At 41.9% G+C, this 16,150-nt stretch overlaps 1 protein-coding gene and 1 long non-coding RNA gene across 22 annotated transcripts in view; one reads left to right on the plus strand and one right to left on the minus strand.

Annotated features, from left to right (window-relative positions):
* ENTPD1 (ectonucleoside triphosphate diphosphohydrolase 1) overlaps positions 1-15,034 on the plus strand; it is a 190,993-nt gene extending 175,959 nt beyond the window's left edge. For 16 of the 21 annotated variants that reach the window (XM_055352595.2, XM_055352603.2, XM_055352592.2 and 13 more), the window contains 2 exons: positions 2,568-2,705; positions 4,019-5,755. In XM_055352595.2, the coding sequence (XP_055208570.1) occupies positions 2,568-2,705; positions 4,019-4,225 (345 nt within the window). In that variant the 3' untranslated portion in view covers positions 4,226-5,755. Of the gene's footprint in view, positions 1-2,567; positions 2,706-4,018; positions 5,756-8,612; positions 8,931-14,303 lie in introns of those variants that run through there. The other 5 variants (XM_055352604.2, XM_055352605.2, XM_055352600.2 and 2 more) reach the window with 3 other exon arrangements.
* The window catches only part of LOC134759232 (uncharacterized), a 36,043-nt gene continuing 30,723 nt past the window's right edge, over positions 10,831-16,150 (minus strand). The window contains exons 3-4 of the long non-coding RNA XR_010135270.1: positions 14,293-14,435; positions 10,831-13,436 (exon numbers count right to left, since the gene is read on the minus strand). This is a non-coding gene — a long non-coding RNA (uncharacterized lncRNA). The remainder of the gene's footprint in view (positions 13,437-14,292; positions 14,436-16,150) is intronic.

Raw genomic sequence — 16,150 nt, forward strand, 5'->3', positions numbered from 1 at the left:
GCTAAGAAGGGCCTGCATTTGGGAGAATTCCTGAAGCATTTGGGGAAGGGGTTGCAGGGTTAGACCCCTGTCTTCACCCAGAGCCTACAGCATTGAGGTGGATGTTATGACCCAGGGTTCACTTTCCCAAGCTGCACCGTCCACCCAGGTAGAAAGCATAGTTTTGTCAAGTACATTGTTAGAAGGTGACTCTTTCTTCTTTCCCTCCTAACTTCATCATGGACTGCTACTCCAGTATGGCTTGTGTTTGGGAATGTTCCTCCTGAACACCTTTGGTAGAGAGATAATTAACAATGTTTAAGCATGTACTATGTGTTGACAGTGGTGGACATTTGCTTGCTGTGCTTCATGCATATCCTATCATGCTGCCTTCCCCTGCTTTGGCAAGGGAAATAAAATGCAAACCACGCCTGCTGACACTCAGTCAGGTGCCTGAAGCCATTGGGTCTCTGAAGTGGAGAGACCAGGAGAGTGAGTAGAAGGGAGACTCCACGGTTGTCTTCTGGCAGCTTCATTAGAGGGCTAGTAGAATCTTTCAGCAGCCAGAACACAGCCAATTTTCTACTCTGAAAATCTGGTCATCCAAGATCTGGTCAGCCCAAGTGAACAATGTGATCAGATTCTATGTGTACCGATGACCAGTTATATTTCAGTGTACTCTGGATCCTCACATTCAGCCTCATGAATATTTAGCCTTTCTAGGGAAAGGCATCCCATTCTTGAAGATCCATCAATGCCCCTTTATGTGGAGGGCAGAAAGAGGATATCCATGAAGGGAAAAGAACCTCATCATGTTCCACTGCCCTGGGAATAGAAAGGAGAGACGAGAGAGGGGAAGGTGAGAGAGAGAGGAGAGAGGAGAGTAGACTTCCCCTCCCAATTTGGAGAGCACATAGTGATCCACCCACAGGCATAAGCATGATCAATTCTGGATTGATGAAGAAGGTGGATGCCTTTTTGGCTTCTATATTTTTGGCTACTATCATAACCTTCAGGAGGCCAGACTGCATAGCCAATGTACAGATTTCCAGAAGGAGGAGGGGAATAGGAGTATTAAAGAATTCAGGGAAATTAGGCCAAAATGGCATCTCCCAGCCCCCCACAAGGGATAGGCCAGCCTTCAAGGACCTACAGGGGCTCAGCACTTTCAAGTTGGACCTAAGTAGATTCTTGGGATTTTGTGTCCCATAGGCATCCTTCAATTGACAGGCCCAAGACTACTTCAGTAGGGGAGGAGGTCTTTTCACAAAGGGAAAGCAGAATGCAGTGACTGAAAGGAAGGGATAGGAACCTGGACAGGCAATGCCAACTGATGTCCACACCAAGGTCTCAAGAGGATGTCATATGCAGAGGAATCAATCAAAGGATAATTTCCAGAACTGTGCTGAAAAGACAAGCTCCAAGCTGGGTCATTCTGAGAATTTCATCAGAGCAAGACAAGGCAGTCTAGTTATGGACTTATCCTTCCAGAAACTGGGGACAGGCAAGAACCAAGTGAGAAACAGACCCCAGCCAGCGGTTAGGATTTGCATATGGGTTAGGACCCACGGAAGGGAGAGAAATCTGGGAAAAGAGGGGTGTGGTTTAGGCATCAAGGAGATACTACATATAAAATATCTGGCATAGTTCCAGATGGTACATGATGCATGCATAACAAATGTTCTCTCTCTGCCAAGGGTGTCCAGGAGGGAATGCCTATCTGAAGGGCTGAGGAATGGGGCAGCAGACAGAAGTCCAGGCTGAACTAGAGAGGTCCTGGCCTGTTGTCCTCAAATTGAGGGCAGGAGAGTTGCAGAGCAGGCTGTGGGTATCTGGGTGTATATTCACAACAGCTAGGCTAGGTAAGGGCAAGGGATGGCAAGCAGCTCTTAATATTTTTAGTAGGGAGTAGGATGAGTAAACATAGGAAGGACTCAAGGAAACAACCACTTTGCATGACTCAGATGCAAAAAAAGACATTAAGACAGAAGATAGAAGGTGAGATGTTGGCAGTGCTAGCAGTCCTCAGCAAAATGCTGCCTAAACTGTGTCCAGAGCTGTGTTTCTCAAACTTTACTGTGCACGTGAATCACCTGGGAATCATATTGGGATGCAGATTCTGAATTGGTAGTTTTAAGGTGAGGACTAACCAGCTCCCAAGTGATGCTGATGCTGCCAGTCCAGGGACTAAAGTGAGTGGTAAGGCTTTTTATGGCTGTGGGCCAAAGGCTCTGGTCAAGAGCATATAGAAAACTCAGATTAAACAAAGTCTAGGGCATGAACAGAGGTACTGAAATTTAGTGTTTCAGAACCTACTAGACCACAGGAACTACTTTTTTCCTGGAGTACCTGTTATTATCTCATAGAAGCCTGTGCAGGAAAAGCTTCCTTAAGAGACCCTAAACTATAAAACCCTGCTCCCACTGAAGGAGTGCAGCACCACCCCCAAAGCCCTCTGGAAGAGGCCAACCTTCAGGTGCACTGAAGCTGGGGCTTTCCCCTCTCTTCATCAGGGCTAGTAGAGAAAAAGAGGGCCACAGAGAGGTGCCTATCATACGAGTATGATCTCCCCCTCACTTCACTTCTAGATAAAAACATCTTACGCTGGAGTAAAGGAGAAGTACCTGAGTGAATACTGCTTTTCTGGTACCTACATTCTCTCCCTCCTTCTGCAAGGCTATCATTTCACAGCTGATTCCTGGGAGCACATCCATTTCATTGGCAAGGTAATTTGGGGGCCTATTGGGCTGGGGGGAGGTTGGGGTTCGGTGGTAGTGACTGAAGCAGTTTGGGGCTTGAAAAAGGGGGAGTCAGCCTGGTGTAGCTTTGGCTTGATGTCCTGTTCTGCCATTCTGCTTCGAACCCTGGCATTCTGTGTCAAGCCCTCCTGGGTCTGTTGGCCCACTGTGAGCATCCTCTCTAAGGACGGCTACTTGCATTTTCAGTTGCACCTTCCCACATAACAGTGACTAATTGCTTACAAAACAAAACACAAAACGAGATATATTAAAGTAACAGCATTTCAGCAGCTACAGTGATTCTGTGTGCTGACTTCAGCAGCCCTCTGAAAGGCCCCTTCCATAAGCTGGGAAAGTATGATCATGGTTTCATCATCCTTGTTGGTTATTACTTCAAGGTTGACCAATCTGAAAGCTCTGTGTGAAGAAGGGGACTGAGTGGCTGTGAATGATGAGACCGTTGTTTAGAAGCCAGGCTTAGCCTGAGTCCGGGAGAAGCAACCTCAATGCTGTGCTTTACCATAGCACCACCTGCAGGTATCCAGGAATAGAGAACCCAGCTGAGCGACTCATGCTTGACCAAAAATACCCAGAGCAGTGTGTCTCTACCTTTTTAAGCCCATGCTCACTAGTGGGGAAAACATTTTACCCCCTGTATTAAATATGGTGATTTCAAGCAAAACAAAGCATTGAGACAGAGGGCTATAGCAGGCCTGAGGATAACAGTGTCCTTACACTCTTGTCAGTGCTGATCTTGCTAATTCAAACTTAAATCTTTTCCTTGTTATAATATTCCAGACTTCCTTTAATTCCAGCAGTTTATTTTGTTTGAAAGATTATACCTATGTCAAATTTAGGACTGACACACGAGGTAGTCATGATGTATGTGTGTGTATATACTTTTTTTTAAGAGACATGGTCTCACGCTGTCACCCAGGCTGGAGTGCAGTGGTATGATCACAGCTCACTGAAGCCTCAAACTCCTGGGATTAAATGATCCTCCCCACCCAGGCTCCCAAGTAGCTGAGACTACAGACATGTTCCACCGTGCCCAGCTAATTTTATTTTTTGGAGAGACAGGGTCTCACTATGTTGCCCAGGCTAGTCTCAAACTCCTGGCCTCAAGTGATCCTCCCTCCTTGGCCTCCCAAAGTGCTGAGATTACAGGCATGAGCCACTGTGCCCAGCCAGTGATTTATATTGTTTGAACTCTTCCAGTGCATGATCCAATAATTCTAAGCCCTAGGTGATAACTCCTCTAACTCCTCCAACCACAAACAACAGACTTTCCCTGTTTGCAGATCCAGGGCAGCGACGCCGGCTGGACTTTGGGCTACATGCTGAACCTGACCAACATGATCCCAGCTGAGCAACCATTGTCCACACCTCTCTCCCACTCCACCTATGTCTTCCTCATGGTTCTATTCTCCCTGGTCCTTTTCACAGTGGCCATCATAGGCTTGCTTATCTTTCACAAGCCTTCGTATTTCTGGAAAGATATGGTATAGCAAAAGCAGCTGAAATATGCTGGCTGGAGTGAGGAAAAAAATCGTCCAGGGAGCATTTTCCTCCATCGCAGTGTTCAAGGCCATCCTTCCCTGTCTGCCAGGGCCAGTCTTGACGAGTGTGAAGCTTCCTTGGCTTTTACTGAAGCCTTTCTTTTGGAGGTATTCAACATCCTCTGCCTCAAGGACTTCCGGCAGATACTGTCTCTTTCATGAGTTTTTCCCAGCTACACCTTTCTCCTTTGTACTTTGTGCTTGTATAGGTTTTAAAGACCTGACACCTTTCATAATCTTTGCTTTATAAAAGAACAATATTGACTTTGTCTAGAAGAACTGAGAGTCTTGAGTCCTGTGATAGGAGGCTGAGCTGGCTGAAAGAAGAATCTCAGGAACTGGTTCAGTTGTACTCTTTAAGAACCCCTTTCTCTCTCCTGTTTGCCATCCATTAAGAAAGCCATATGATGCCTTTGGAGAAGGCAGACACACATTCCATTCCCAGCCTGCTCTGTGGGTAGGAGAATTTTCTACAGTAGGCAAGTATGTGCTAAAGCCAAAGAGTTTTATAAGGAAATATATGTGCTCATGCAGTCAATACAGTTCTCAATCCCACCCAAAGCAGGGATGTCAATAAATCACATATTCCTAGGTGATACCCAAATGCTACAGAGTGGAACACTCAGACCTGAGATTTGCAAAAAGCAGATGTAAATATATGCATTCAAACATCAGGGCTTACTATGAGGTAGGTGGTATATACATGTCACAAAGAAAAATACAGTTACAACTCAGGGTCACAAAAAATGCATCTTCCAATGCATATTTTTATTATGGTAAAATATACATAAATATAATTCACCATTTTAACATTTAATTCATATTAAATACGTACAAATCAGTGACATTTAGTACATTCACAGTGTTGTGCCACCATCACCACTATTTAGTTCCAGAACATTTGCATCATCAAGAAATTGTCTAGAGACAAGACTATCCTGGGTAGGCAGAAACCATAGATCTTTTGTGTTTACAGCTATGGAAACCAACTGTACCATAAAGATAGTTCACTGAGTTTTAAAGCCAAGCCACATCTTATTTTTCCAAGGTTTAATTTAGTGAGAGGGCAGCATTAGTGTGGAGTGGCATGCTTTTGCCCTATCATGGAATTTACACATCAGAATGTGCAGGATCCAAGTCTGAAAGTGTTGCCACCCGTCACACAACATGGGCTTTGTTTGCTTATTCCATGAAGCAGCAGCTATGGACCTTACCATGGAAACATGAAGAGACCCTGTACCCCTTTCCTTAAGGATTGCTGCAAGAGTTACCTGTTGAGCAGGATTGACTGGTGATGTTTCATTCTGACCTTGTCCCAAGCTCTCCATCTCTAGATCTGGGGACTGACTGTTGAGCTGATGGGGAAAGAAAAACTCTCACACAACCAGAAGCCAAATGTCCCCATATCTCTTGAATGATCAAGTCACTTTTGACAAAAGCCAGGTGAATATAAAAACTTAATAAAGCTGTGGAAAGGAACTCTTAATCTTCTTTTCTGCTACTTAGAGTTAAATTCACTAGATCTTGATTAGTAATCAAAATTCGAATTGGGAATTCTTTCTTGTGGTAGTTGCCTATACTGTCATCGCTGCTGTTGGTTGAGCATTTGTGGTGTACCATGCTGTGTGCTCAAGGGTATTACATTCATCTTCTCATTTAATCCTCACAACAATCCGAAGAAGGTAGGTATTACCACTCCCACTTCATAGAAACAGAAACTGAGGTTCAGAGAGGTTAAGTCATTTGCCCAAATGGCTGAGCCAAAGCCTGCCATGTACCTAACCTTTATTTTCTTTCCCGAACATACCAGGCTGTCTCCTCATAACTTCCAAGCATGCACTTAAAACTCCACATGAATACAAGGTTCATGGGACATGGTATTCATAGAAAGGGAGGCAGAAAGCTGGTCTGTTCCTGATAGGCTTGTAATTTAATATCATTCTGTTCATGTGCTTTGGATGGAAGCACATCTGGCATATGATGCTAATCAGTGGTTCCCATACCCCTGGCTTCCTAATTTTAATGTTTGCTCACAGCATAGTAGATTGACATCAAATAGTGGCCGATGATGATGAAAATAAAGGTCAAATAAGTTGAGCCAATAACAGCCCCTTTTTTCCTTCTGTCTGCGTATACAAAGCACTGTCATGCACACAATCTATTCTGACCCTCACAACAACCCATAAGGGTGTAAATAGTACTTCCATTTTACAAATGAGGATCACACAAACTACTACATGGCACAGCAGATACTCCAACTCATGTCTATGAAAAGCCTATTGCTTTTTCTTTTCTAAGCACTTTCCCTCAGCAAGTTGGAATTAGACTTCACAAGTGTCCTTCAGAGAACACAAATCTTTTCTTATTCCATTCCTGTTTGGTTGCCTACGTCCAATCTGCCCCTCCCCAGAGACGCCAAAAAAAAATCCTTTAAGGTATTTGGGAGCCAAACTCCACTTGTTAAAATCTCAAATTATGGAGACAATCAGCAGACACAACCTAACCCCAATTATTTTGGCGGGAAGGTTGGTTTAGAGGCAGATCCAGCAATCTGCTTTGGGCCACTCTGGGTGGGGTAGGTGAAATAAGATTGGTCACTGTTAACTAATTTTAATATTGGATTGGCCATTGGTTATCACTGATTACCATTCTCCCCTGGATTTTCACCCAGGACTCAAAACTTGGTTCTGCTAACCCTGTTCCTTTATAAGGTGGGAGTTTTTTTTCTATGAACCTATAGGGGAGAAAAAAGATCAGCAGAAGTCGTTACTTTTTTTTTTTTTTTTGAGACAGAGTCTCACTCCATTGCCCAGGCTGGAGTGCAGTGGTGCTATCTCGGCTCACTGCAACCTCCACCTCCTGGGTTCAAGCAATTCTCCTGCCTCAGCCTCCCGAGTAGCTGTGATTGCAGGTGCCCACCACCACGCCCGGCTAATTTTTGTATTTTTAGTAAAGACAGGGTTTCACCATGTTGGCCAGGCTGGTCTCCAACTCCCAATCTCAGGTGATCCACTTGCCTCGGGCTCCCAAAGTGCTGGGATTACAGGAGTGAGCCACCATGCCTGGCCAGAAGTGGTTACTTCTGTAGACAAAAGAATAATGCTATTTAATCAGGCTTTCTGTGTGACAAGAAAGAGAAAGAAAATATAAAAGTTTCAATTCATCCAATTCTTAATAAGAAATACATAAATAAAATTTTTTAAAATTACACTTCATTTTAATGTTGTATCAGTCAAGGTCCCTGCAAGAGATGGATGGTATGGTACACTCAAACTGGGTAACACAGGAGAGTTTTCAGAAAGCAACTAAATCCAAAATACTATCAAGGAATCAATATAAAAATTGTTAATATTTTTCTCATACTAAGTTTTCAAAATATTTTGTGTATATTACATTTACAGCACATCTTAATTAGGACTAGCTGTGTGTTCATCTCACATGTGGCTTGTAGCTACCATACTGGACAGCACATGTCCAGAAAAATACACGTAAAGTTAAAGTTTAAAAGACACAGGAACTAAGCCCTCATTGTCTTTCCCTTGGGAGGTAGTTTAAAGAGCTATAGATGCTGTAACATTCTTGCTATTATTTATTATACATGACATTATTCCTAAAAAAGCTTTTGAGATCCTAGGTTGTATTCCTCAGGTTTTGTTGCCTTCCCGTGAAGATGTGAAGGCAGGGATGCCTGTTATTCAGTCCAAGATGCATGACGAGAGACCTTGGGAAAGTTTCATCTGGATTTAAAGATTAATTCTTGATGCTTACATTCCATACTCAAAATGTAAATATGAATATTAAAATAAAGATGATTTTTTTTTTGGAGCTAGTCTTGCTCTGTTGCCCAGGCTGGAATGCAGTGGCATGATCATGGCTCACTGCAGCCTCGACCTCCCAGGCTCAAGCAAGGCTACAGGTGTGCACCTAAGTAGCTAGGACTACAGGTGTGCACCACCATGTCTAGCTATTTTTTTTTCTGTAGAGACAAGGTCTTCCTGTGTTGTCCAGGCTGGTCTCGAACTCCTGCCCTCAAGCAATCCTCCTGCCTTGGCCTCCCAAAGTGTTGAGATTACAGGCATAAGCCACTGCACCTGGCCAAGATGAATATTTTAATAGCTCACAGAACAAAGTTTGCCACATAATGATAAAATTACTATGAAAATATATTCCCTTTATTGTCCGTTTAAAAGATGAACTGAGTTTCACCCAAATTGGTCTGGCCCGTCTCTAATTCAAATACCAATAGTTGCTCTGATTCAAATTCCAACTGTTAGAACATGACAGTTGCTCATAACTAGCTTTGCTTACTAACCATGTTTCTTTCCATTTGTATTAGGTCCTTTACTTTTTATAACAGCCTCAAAGTTTCATGAATTGCTGCAGTAAACATTGATTTTCATGTTTGTGAGTCTGCAAGCCAGCTGGGCAGCTCTACTTCAGGTGGTAAGGGTGGATCAGACCTATTCCATATACCTCTTGTTCTCCTTGTCCAGTGGTTTCTAGGGATATGTTCTCATGATGAACCCCGCAGAGGCTCGTGAAAGTGAGAGGAAACTAGGATGCCTCTTAAGGTCTTGGTCAGGATGGGGTCTCCTGTCACTTCTGTCACAGGCTATTGTAAGTCATATGAACAAGCTCAATAAAATATAAACAAGTCAGATAAACAGTGGGAGGAATGGCAAAGTCATATGGCCAAGGCCATGAGTGATTAATTTTAACACAGGAAAAAAGTAAAGCATTAAATGCAATTATTTAATATACAATGTCTTATTAACTGAAATATAAAATGTTTACTGTAAAATATAATCTGCTTATCTCACCAAAGAAATATTATCTTTAAAAAATGTCATTACTTCTAAGACATCATCAGTCTGCAACTTCTTTCCATAGCCTTAATCAGGATGCTCTGGCAGCTCCCACATTAGCCTCGCATTCTAAACTGGTAGATGTCCTAGGAAACCATACATCTATGTATTTTTCTTATTTTATACGTTTAGGACAATGTATAGCTAATTACCCAACTTTTTATTTGCATACAAGTCTAATACAACTGAACACAATCAGTTTTATCACAGGTATAATGGATTTTTCAATAGTGAGGAGGTGCCTCCATGAGCCTTCTCTTTAGAAAAGTGGCATTCAAGACTCTTCATTTGAAGTGAAGATTGCTATGGCTTTTGCATTGCTCTATTTTAGATAAATTAAGTTATAAATTGACACTATAATCAACTGACACCATGATCAGTGATGATGATCACCCTCATCAGCACTAGAGTTGACTTTTTGTTTTTATAACCCCTTTGCATGTATGTTGAATAGCAAAGTTCATCAGAGAACATGTATTAGTCAGTGGTAAGTAAGATACTCTCATCTAAGAAATAACATCACCTCTTCTAATGAAGTTCTAAGAGAGGGAAGAAAAAGTCTTGGGAGCTAGTCAGGGAATAGTGTGTATTTGCAATTACCTAAACTGAACTCTACCATTACTCCTAACCCAGTTCCTCCTCCTGTGTTTTACATGATTAATGCCACCCCTGCCTCAATGAACCAAGATCAGCTCCATCACTGGGACCTCCCCATTCTGCCTGTGCAATATTTTTCTTTTTTATTTCTCCTTCTAATATTACTGTTATTGCTCCAGTAAAGAGCTGTAATATATTTCACCTGGACTGATACCAGGAATGGTGGTGTTGCTTCCAATCTGTTGCTGCTAGATTAATCTTTGCAAAGCACAGGCTTAATTTCATTGCTGCTCAACTAAAACCACTGGTGGCTTTCCATTGCCTACAAAATAAAGTCAACCTCCCCATCAGACATTCAAGGCTTTCAATGATCCATGGCTGCCAGCTCTCTCCAGGCTCATATCCCACTCCAATCCTCTGATGTTTCCTACACTACACTACACTATACTACACTACAGCCAGGTAGAATGACTGTTCACCCAACACCACTCAGGTTGTCTTCTCAACTTGGAATACTCTTGCACCTTCAAAGCTCAGTTCAAATGCCCCTTCATTTGTGAAGCCTTCTCCAAATTTCCAAGTCAGAATGTCTCTTCCTTGTGCTACCACAACCCTTTACCTGAGCCTCCATTAGTGCACTGAGACCATTCTGTTCAGTGTCTGGGTGAAGCTTCTTGGTGCAAAATATGTTACCTATTTCTTTCTGAAAAGTTGGATTCAGGGATATTTTAGCAGGACCTAAGGTAATAGTTCTAGCCAACCTCCCTGTCCACTGCCAGGCTGACTACAAACCCTTCTGTTGCTGGCGAGCTGGTCCGCACCACTAGTTCTGCTTCACTCTATTTATCTCTTGATGTAACCATCTTCTTCCTCCAGGTTTTAAGAACCAGCCCAACTCCTGGTTCCCTGATGAAGCTTTTATTCCTCTAGCCACATGGAACTTTTCCTTTTTGGAACATGCCTTTAGTTTCTGTGTAGTTTGCCATGCAGCACTTCATTGTACACATTATTAAAACAGAATTTTAAGGATTAGAATGAACCTTAAAAGATCATGCGTCTCAAAATTTAATGTAAATACAAATTACCCAGGGATTTTGTTGAAATAAAAATTAATTTTAATTAATATAAATAATTCAGTAGGTCTGGGGTGAGGCCTGAGGTTTTACATTTCCAACAAGCTGCCAGGTAAAGCCAATACATCTGTCCAGGAATCACACTTTGAGTATCAAAGGTCTAGATGACATTATCATTCCAAAGAGTTTCTTTTACAGGCTCTCAGATCAGTGTTCATCCACTACGTGACTGCTGTCATTCATAGGCAGTCTGTTCCACAGCGGGCCAGCTAACGTGGCATTTACAAAGCTCACTCCTCTTATACAACAATCCAAGTGTTTCTTTTGTCAGTTGTCTGTGCCCCAGGAGATCCCTCTCTGCCTTGCCTTGCCCTCTGCCTTTGGAGACCAGCACCTCATACTCAGTGAAGGCCTGGAGTGCTTAAGAGGGATTTCTTCCAGCTCTCTTGCCCTGGTCTTCAGTGTATTAGGTGTATTACCTCCATGCTCTCAGTAGAGGCCCATAGGAAAGAGTAGGTAGGTTATGCCAGCTCACACGCATCCTTTAAAAATGGTTTAGAAGTTTAGCTGGTTTCTTATTATTCCTGTCTATGGATGTTTCCTTCTGTCACTCTACTAGGGATGAAACAGCTAATCATGTTCAAGAGTTACATTTAGATTGGTTTTTAAAAACTATGATTGCATTAGTTCGTTTCCATGCTGCTGATAAAGACATATCTGAGACTGGGAACAAAAAGGGTTTAATTGGACTTACAGTTCCACATGGCTGGGGAGGCCTCAAAATCAGGTGGGAGGCAAAAGGTACTTCTTACGTGGTGACATCAAGAGAAAAATAAGGAAGAAGCAAAAAGAAACTCTTCATAAACCCATCAGATCTTGTGGGACTTATTATCATGAGAATAGCACAGAAAAGACTGGCCTCCGTGATTCAATTACCTCCCCCTGGGTCCCTCCCACAACATGTGGGAATCCTGGGAGATACAATTCAAGTTGAGATTTGGGTGGGGACACAGCCAAACCATATCATTCCTCCCTGGGCTCCTCCAAATTTCATAATCCTCACATTTCAAAACCAATCATTCCTTCCCAACAGTTCCCCAAAGTCTTAACTCATTTCAGCATTAACCCAAAGTCCACAGTCCAAAGTCTCATCTGAGACAAGGCAAGTCCCTTCCACTTACAAGCCTGTAAAAGCAAGCTAGTTACCTCCTAGATACAATGGGGGGTACAGGTATTGGGTAAATACAGCTGTTCCAAATGAGAGAAATTGGCCAAAACAAAGGGGTTACAGGGTCCATGCAAGTCTGAAATCCAGTGGGGCAGTCAATTTTTAAAGCTCCATAATGATCTCCTTTGACTCCATGTCTCACATTCAGGTCACGCTGATGTAAGAGATAGGTTCCCATGGTCTTGCGCAGCTCCGCCCCTGTGGCTTTGCAGAGTACAGCCTCCCTCCTGGCTGCTTTCTCAGGCTGATGTTGAGTGTCTGTAGATTTTCCAGGCACAAGATGCAAGCTGGTGGTTGATCTACCATTCTGGGGTCTACCATTCTGGGACTGTGGCCTTCTTCTCACAGCTCCACTAGGCAGTGCCCCAATAGAGACTCTGTGTGGGGGCTCTGCCCCACATTTCCCTTCCACGCTGCCCTAGGAGAGGTTCTCCATGAGGGTTCTGCCCCTGCAGCAAATTTTTGCCTGGACATCCAGGTGTTTCCATATATCTTCTGAAATCTAGGCAGAGGTTCCCAAATCTCAATTCTTGACATCTCTGCACCCACAGGCTCAACATCACATGGAAGCTGCCAATGCTTGGGGCCTCTACCCTCTGAAGCCACAGCCCAAGCTCTATGTTGGCTCCTTTCAGCCATGGCTGGAGCAGCTGGGACACGGCACCAAGTCCCTAGGCTGCACACAGCACAGAGACCCTGGGACCAGCCCACAAAACCACTTTTTCCTCCTGGGCCTCTGGGCCGTGATGGGAGGGGCTGCCATGAAGGTCTCTGACATGACCTGGAGACATTTTCCCCATGGTCTTGGGGATTAACATTAGGCTCCTTGCTGCTTATGCAAATTTCTGCAGCCAGCTTGAATTTCTCCTTAAAAAAAAATGGGTTTTTCTTTTCTACTGCATCATCAGGCTGCAGATTTTCCACATTTATGCTCTTGTTTCCCTTTTAAAACAGAATGTTTTTAACAGCACCCAAGTCACCTTTTGAATGCTTTGCTGCTTAGAAATTTATTCTACCAGATACCCTAAGTCATCTCTCTCAAGCTCTAAGTTCCACAAATCTCTAGGGCAGGGGTGAAATGCTGCCAGTCTCCTTGCTAAAACATAACAAGGGTCACCTTTACTTCAGTTCCCAACAAGGTCTTCATCTCCATCTGAGATCACCTCAGCCTGGACCTTATTGTTCATATCACTATCAGTATTTTTGTCAATGCCATTCACAGTCTCTAGGAGGTTCCAAACTTTCCCACATTTTCCTATCTTCTTCTGAGCCCTCCAGATTATTTCAACACCCAGTTCCAAAGTTGCTTCCACATTTTCGGGTATCTTTTCAGCAATGCCCCACTCTGCTGGTACTATTAGTCCATTTTCATGCTGCTAATAAAGACATACCTGAGACTGGAAACAAAAAGAGGTTTAATTGGACTTATAGTTCCACCTGGCTGGGGAGGCCTCAGAATCATGGCAGTAGGTGAAAGGCATTTCTTACATGGCAGCAGCAAGAGAAAAATGAAGAGGCAGCAAAAGCAGAAACCCCTGATAAACCCATCAGATCTCGTGAGACTTATTCACTATCACAAGAATAGCATGGGAAAGACCAGCCCCCTTGATTCAATTACCTCCCCCTGGGTCCTGTGGGAATTCTGGAAGGTACAATTCAAGTTGAGATTTAGGTGGGCACACAGCCAAACCATATCAATGATTTTGTACTTTAACCAGCTGAATGGAAGTACAATCTCTTGCTATATGCCACAATAATTATTTGCAAAATGAGTAAACATATCATAAGGAAATTATTTTTACAAGGTTTGAAACCTGAAATTCAATCTATTATCATACATAACTAAAAATAGAGCCTCAATAAACAGATTCCCAGTTTTGAAAATGCAACATTTGTACTCCACATTGTCAGTTTTCTTAGGTATATTTATAAATACTCCTATAAAAATGTAAAGAAACACATAATGTAGATTGCTAATTTTATAATAGCAAAAGTTGATTTTGACATCCAACTTATTTTATTAATTATGAAATGACTTTTGGCCTAGTAACAATGAAAATGGAGGCAAATACAGATAAATGATAATTCTTAGAATGAACTACTCAGCACCAATTCTAAGTTTTTCTTGATGGTAAATCATAATGTTCCCTTTCTCCTCGGTTCTGCAATCTATAGGCATACCATAATTGTAATCAATAGCTTAAAAATATGTCTCTCTGTCCTATTCTGTATCTGTATCTCTTGGATTTTTACCTTTGCAATAGTCAACTGAACCATCTTCTTGGAGTATTCATGAAGATGGAAGTCTACGTGGAGAATACGGGATGAATCCACTCTGTCTCCTGCAGTGAAGTCTGTTTGAAGGATGTATTTGGCTGTCTTCTGGACAGGCCATTCTAATAACAGAAACAAGTTATTTTAAAACTTATTGGAATATTCAAATATTAACCAAAGTAGAAAAATATAATACACATCCATGTGCCCATCACAGAACTTCACTGATTATCATCATTCAGCCAGTCTTGAAGAAGCAAGTGCTGATTACAATCACAAATGAAACAAGATTCAGACTTCATGAAGAGCACTGCGCTATAATAAAAGAAGAAATGAGCACATACATTCTTTTACTGACAGTCAAATGGTGAAGGTGGGCAGAATCATTATGTGATGCAACATGGCAAAAGTATACAGACAGTGCATCCAGAGGAAGGCACCTTCCTGAATGACTAGAATGGAAGTAGGAGACATTTTGCAGGCCCCCTTCATCCTGCAGGGAGAACCAGAACCACAGCAGCTCTATTTGCCTATTCCTCTTTAAATTACAAAGTTAAAATCTGGGAGTAGTAGAAAATCAATTGGTTATCTTATAGAGTCTCCTAGAATATTTCATTGGCATTGAGAAGGTGGAAAATGCAAACAAATTATATACTTTAAAATGTAATTTTTGCTTTTCACATATGCTTAAAGCCTAAAACCTCTTAATAAACTTCTTCTGAAATATACATTTGTGGGACAATTCTAGTATATTTTAAATGTAACTGTTTCATAGTGTTTATAGAGAACTCTATTTTTTTCCAACTGCAATCCCTTCTTAACCCAAATTTCTAACATGCTGTATTGTATGGATCTGTCAGTAGTAGGTTAGTTAAAAGGAAGAGGGTAGGAGGAATCCTGTCCTGGCTGTCATCTGCCTTATTTTTTCTTAGGCCAAGGCTTTTTAGGCTAACTAAATTTTTCCTTTAGGTTTCTCCACTTGATTGGAATACCTTTGAGTCATTTTAATCCTGTCAATAGTAGATGAAGAAATTAGGGAAGTATGAAAAACTTGGTAATTTGAAACAAAAACTTGAATCTGATTTTAATAGAGTAGCTTAGTTCAACATGGAATATCCATTTATATTGAAACTCATTCTTTCATATAGTGTACTTGTAACCCCAACCCCATATCTGGTACTGAGTGACAAGAGGGAAGAAAAAGGAAGGCTTTTGAGAAAAGGCCTTTTTACATGTTCTCTTTGGAATACTATAAAATTCCTAACCCAACCCACCATCAGTAATAGAGAGGTTTTCCTAAGAGAAGCAAGGAATTTTTATTGACCAGCATTGTCTTTTATCTTGTTCAATGGAAGACAGTGGGTTGGAGTTAGGGTGTAAAATTATAATTATGGAATAGAGCTATATTATCATAAGGGAAATGAAACAATTTCTGGTTTAACTGGTACCAACTGCTAGCTACTGGAAACCTAGGTACAGATAAACTGATCAGTTTTGCAACCCCAAGCCATGAAGGAGAAGTGACAGTCATTTCAAGAGGTCCTGGCCAACCTCTGTAGAGGTTGTATCTAAACCCTGAATATGTGTGAATTCATGAAACACTTGTTTTCTAACATGTTTACATATCAATGGGAGTGATTAGGGATAGGGTTGAGAAAGATTATCCCATAGCTAAATCAATATTTACCTCTGACTTCTACCTCTGCAATTATTGGTACCAAGATTCCTGTCAAGTGAAGAAGGTGAGGAAGATAGATGAGATATTAGTAGAAAAGTTATGAGAGAAAAACTGAGTAGTCTCTGAAGAAATACCAAAATAACCCATACTAGGTTCAGG

This window comes from Gorilla gorilla, chromosome 8, assembly GCF_029281585.2.
Source record: "Gorilla gorilla gorilla isolate KB3781 chromosome 8, NHGRI_mGorGor1-v2.1_pri, whole genome shotgun sequence".
Classification (NCBI taxonomy): Eukaryota; Metazoa; Chordata; class Mammalia; order Primates; family Hominidae; genus Gorilla; species Gorilla gorilla.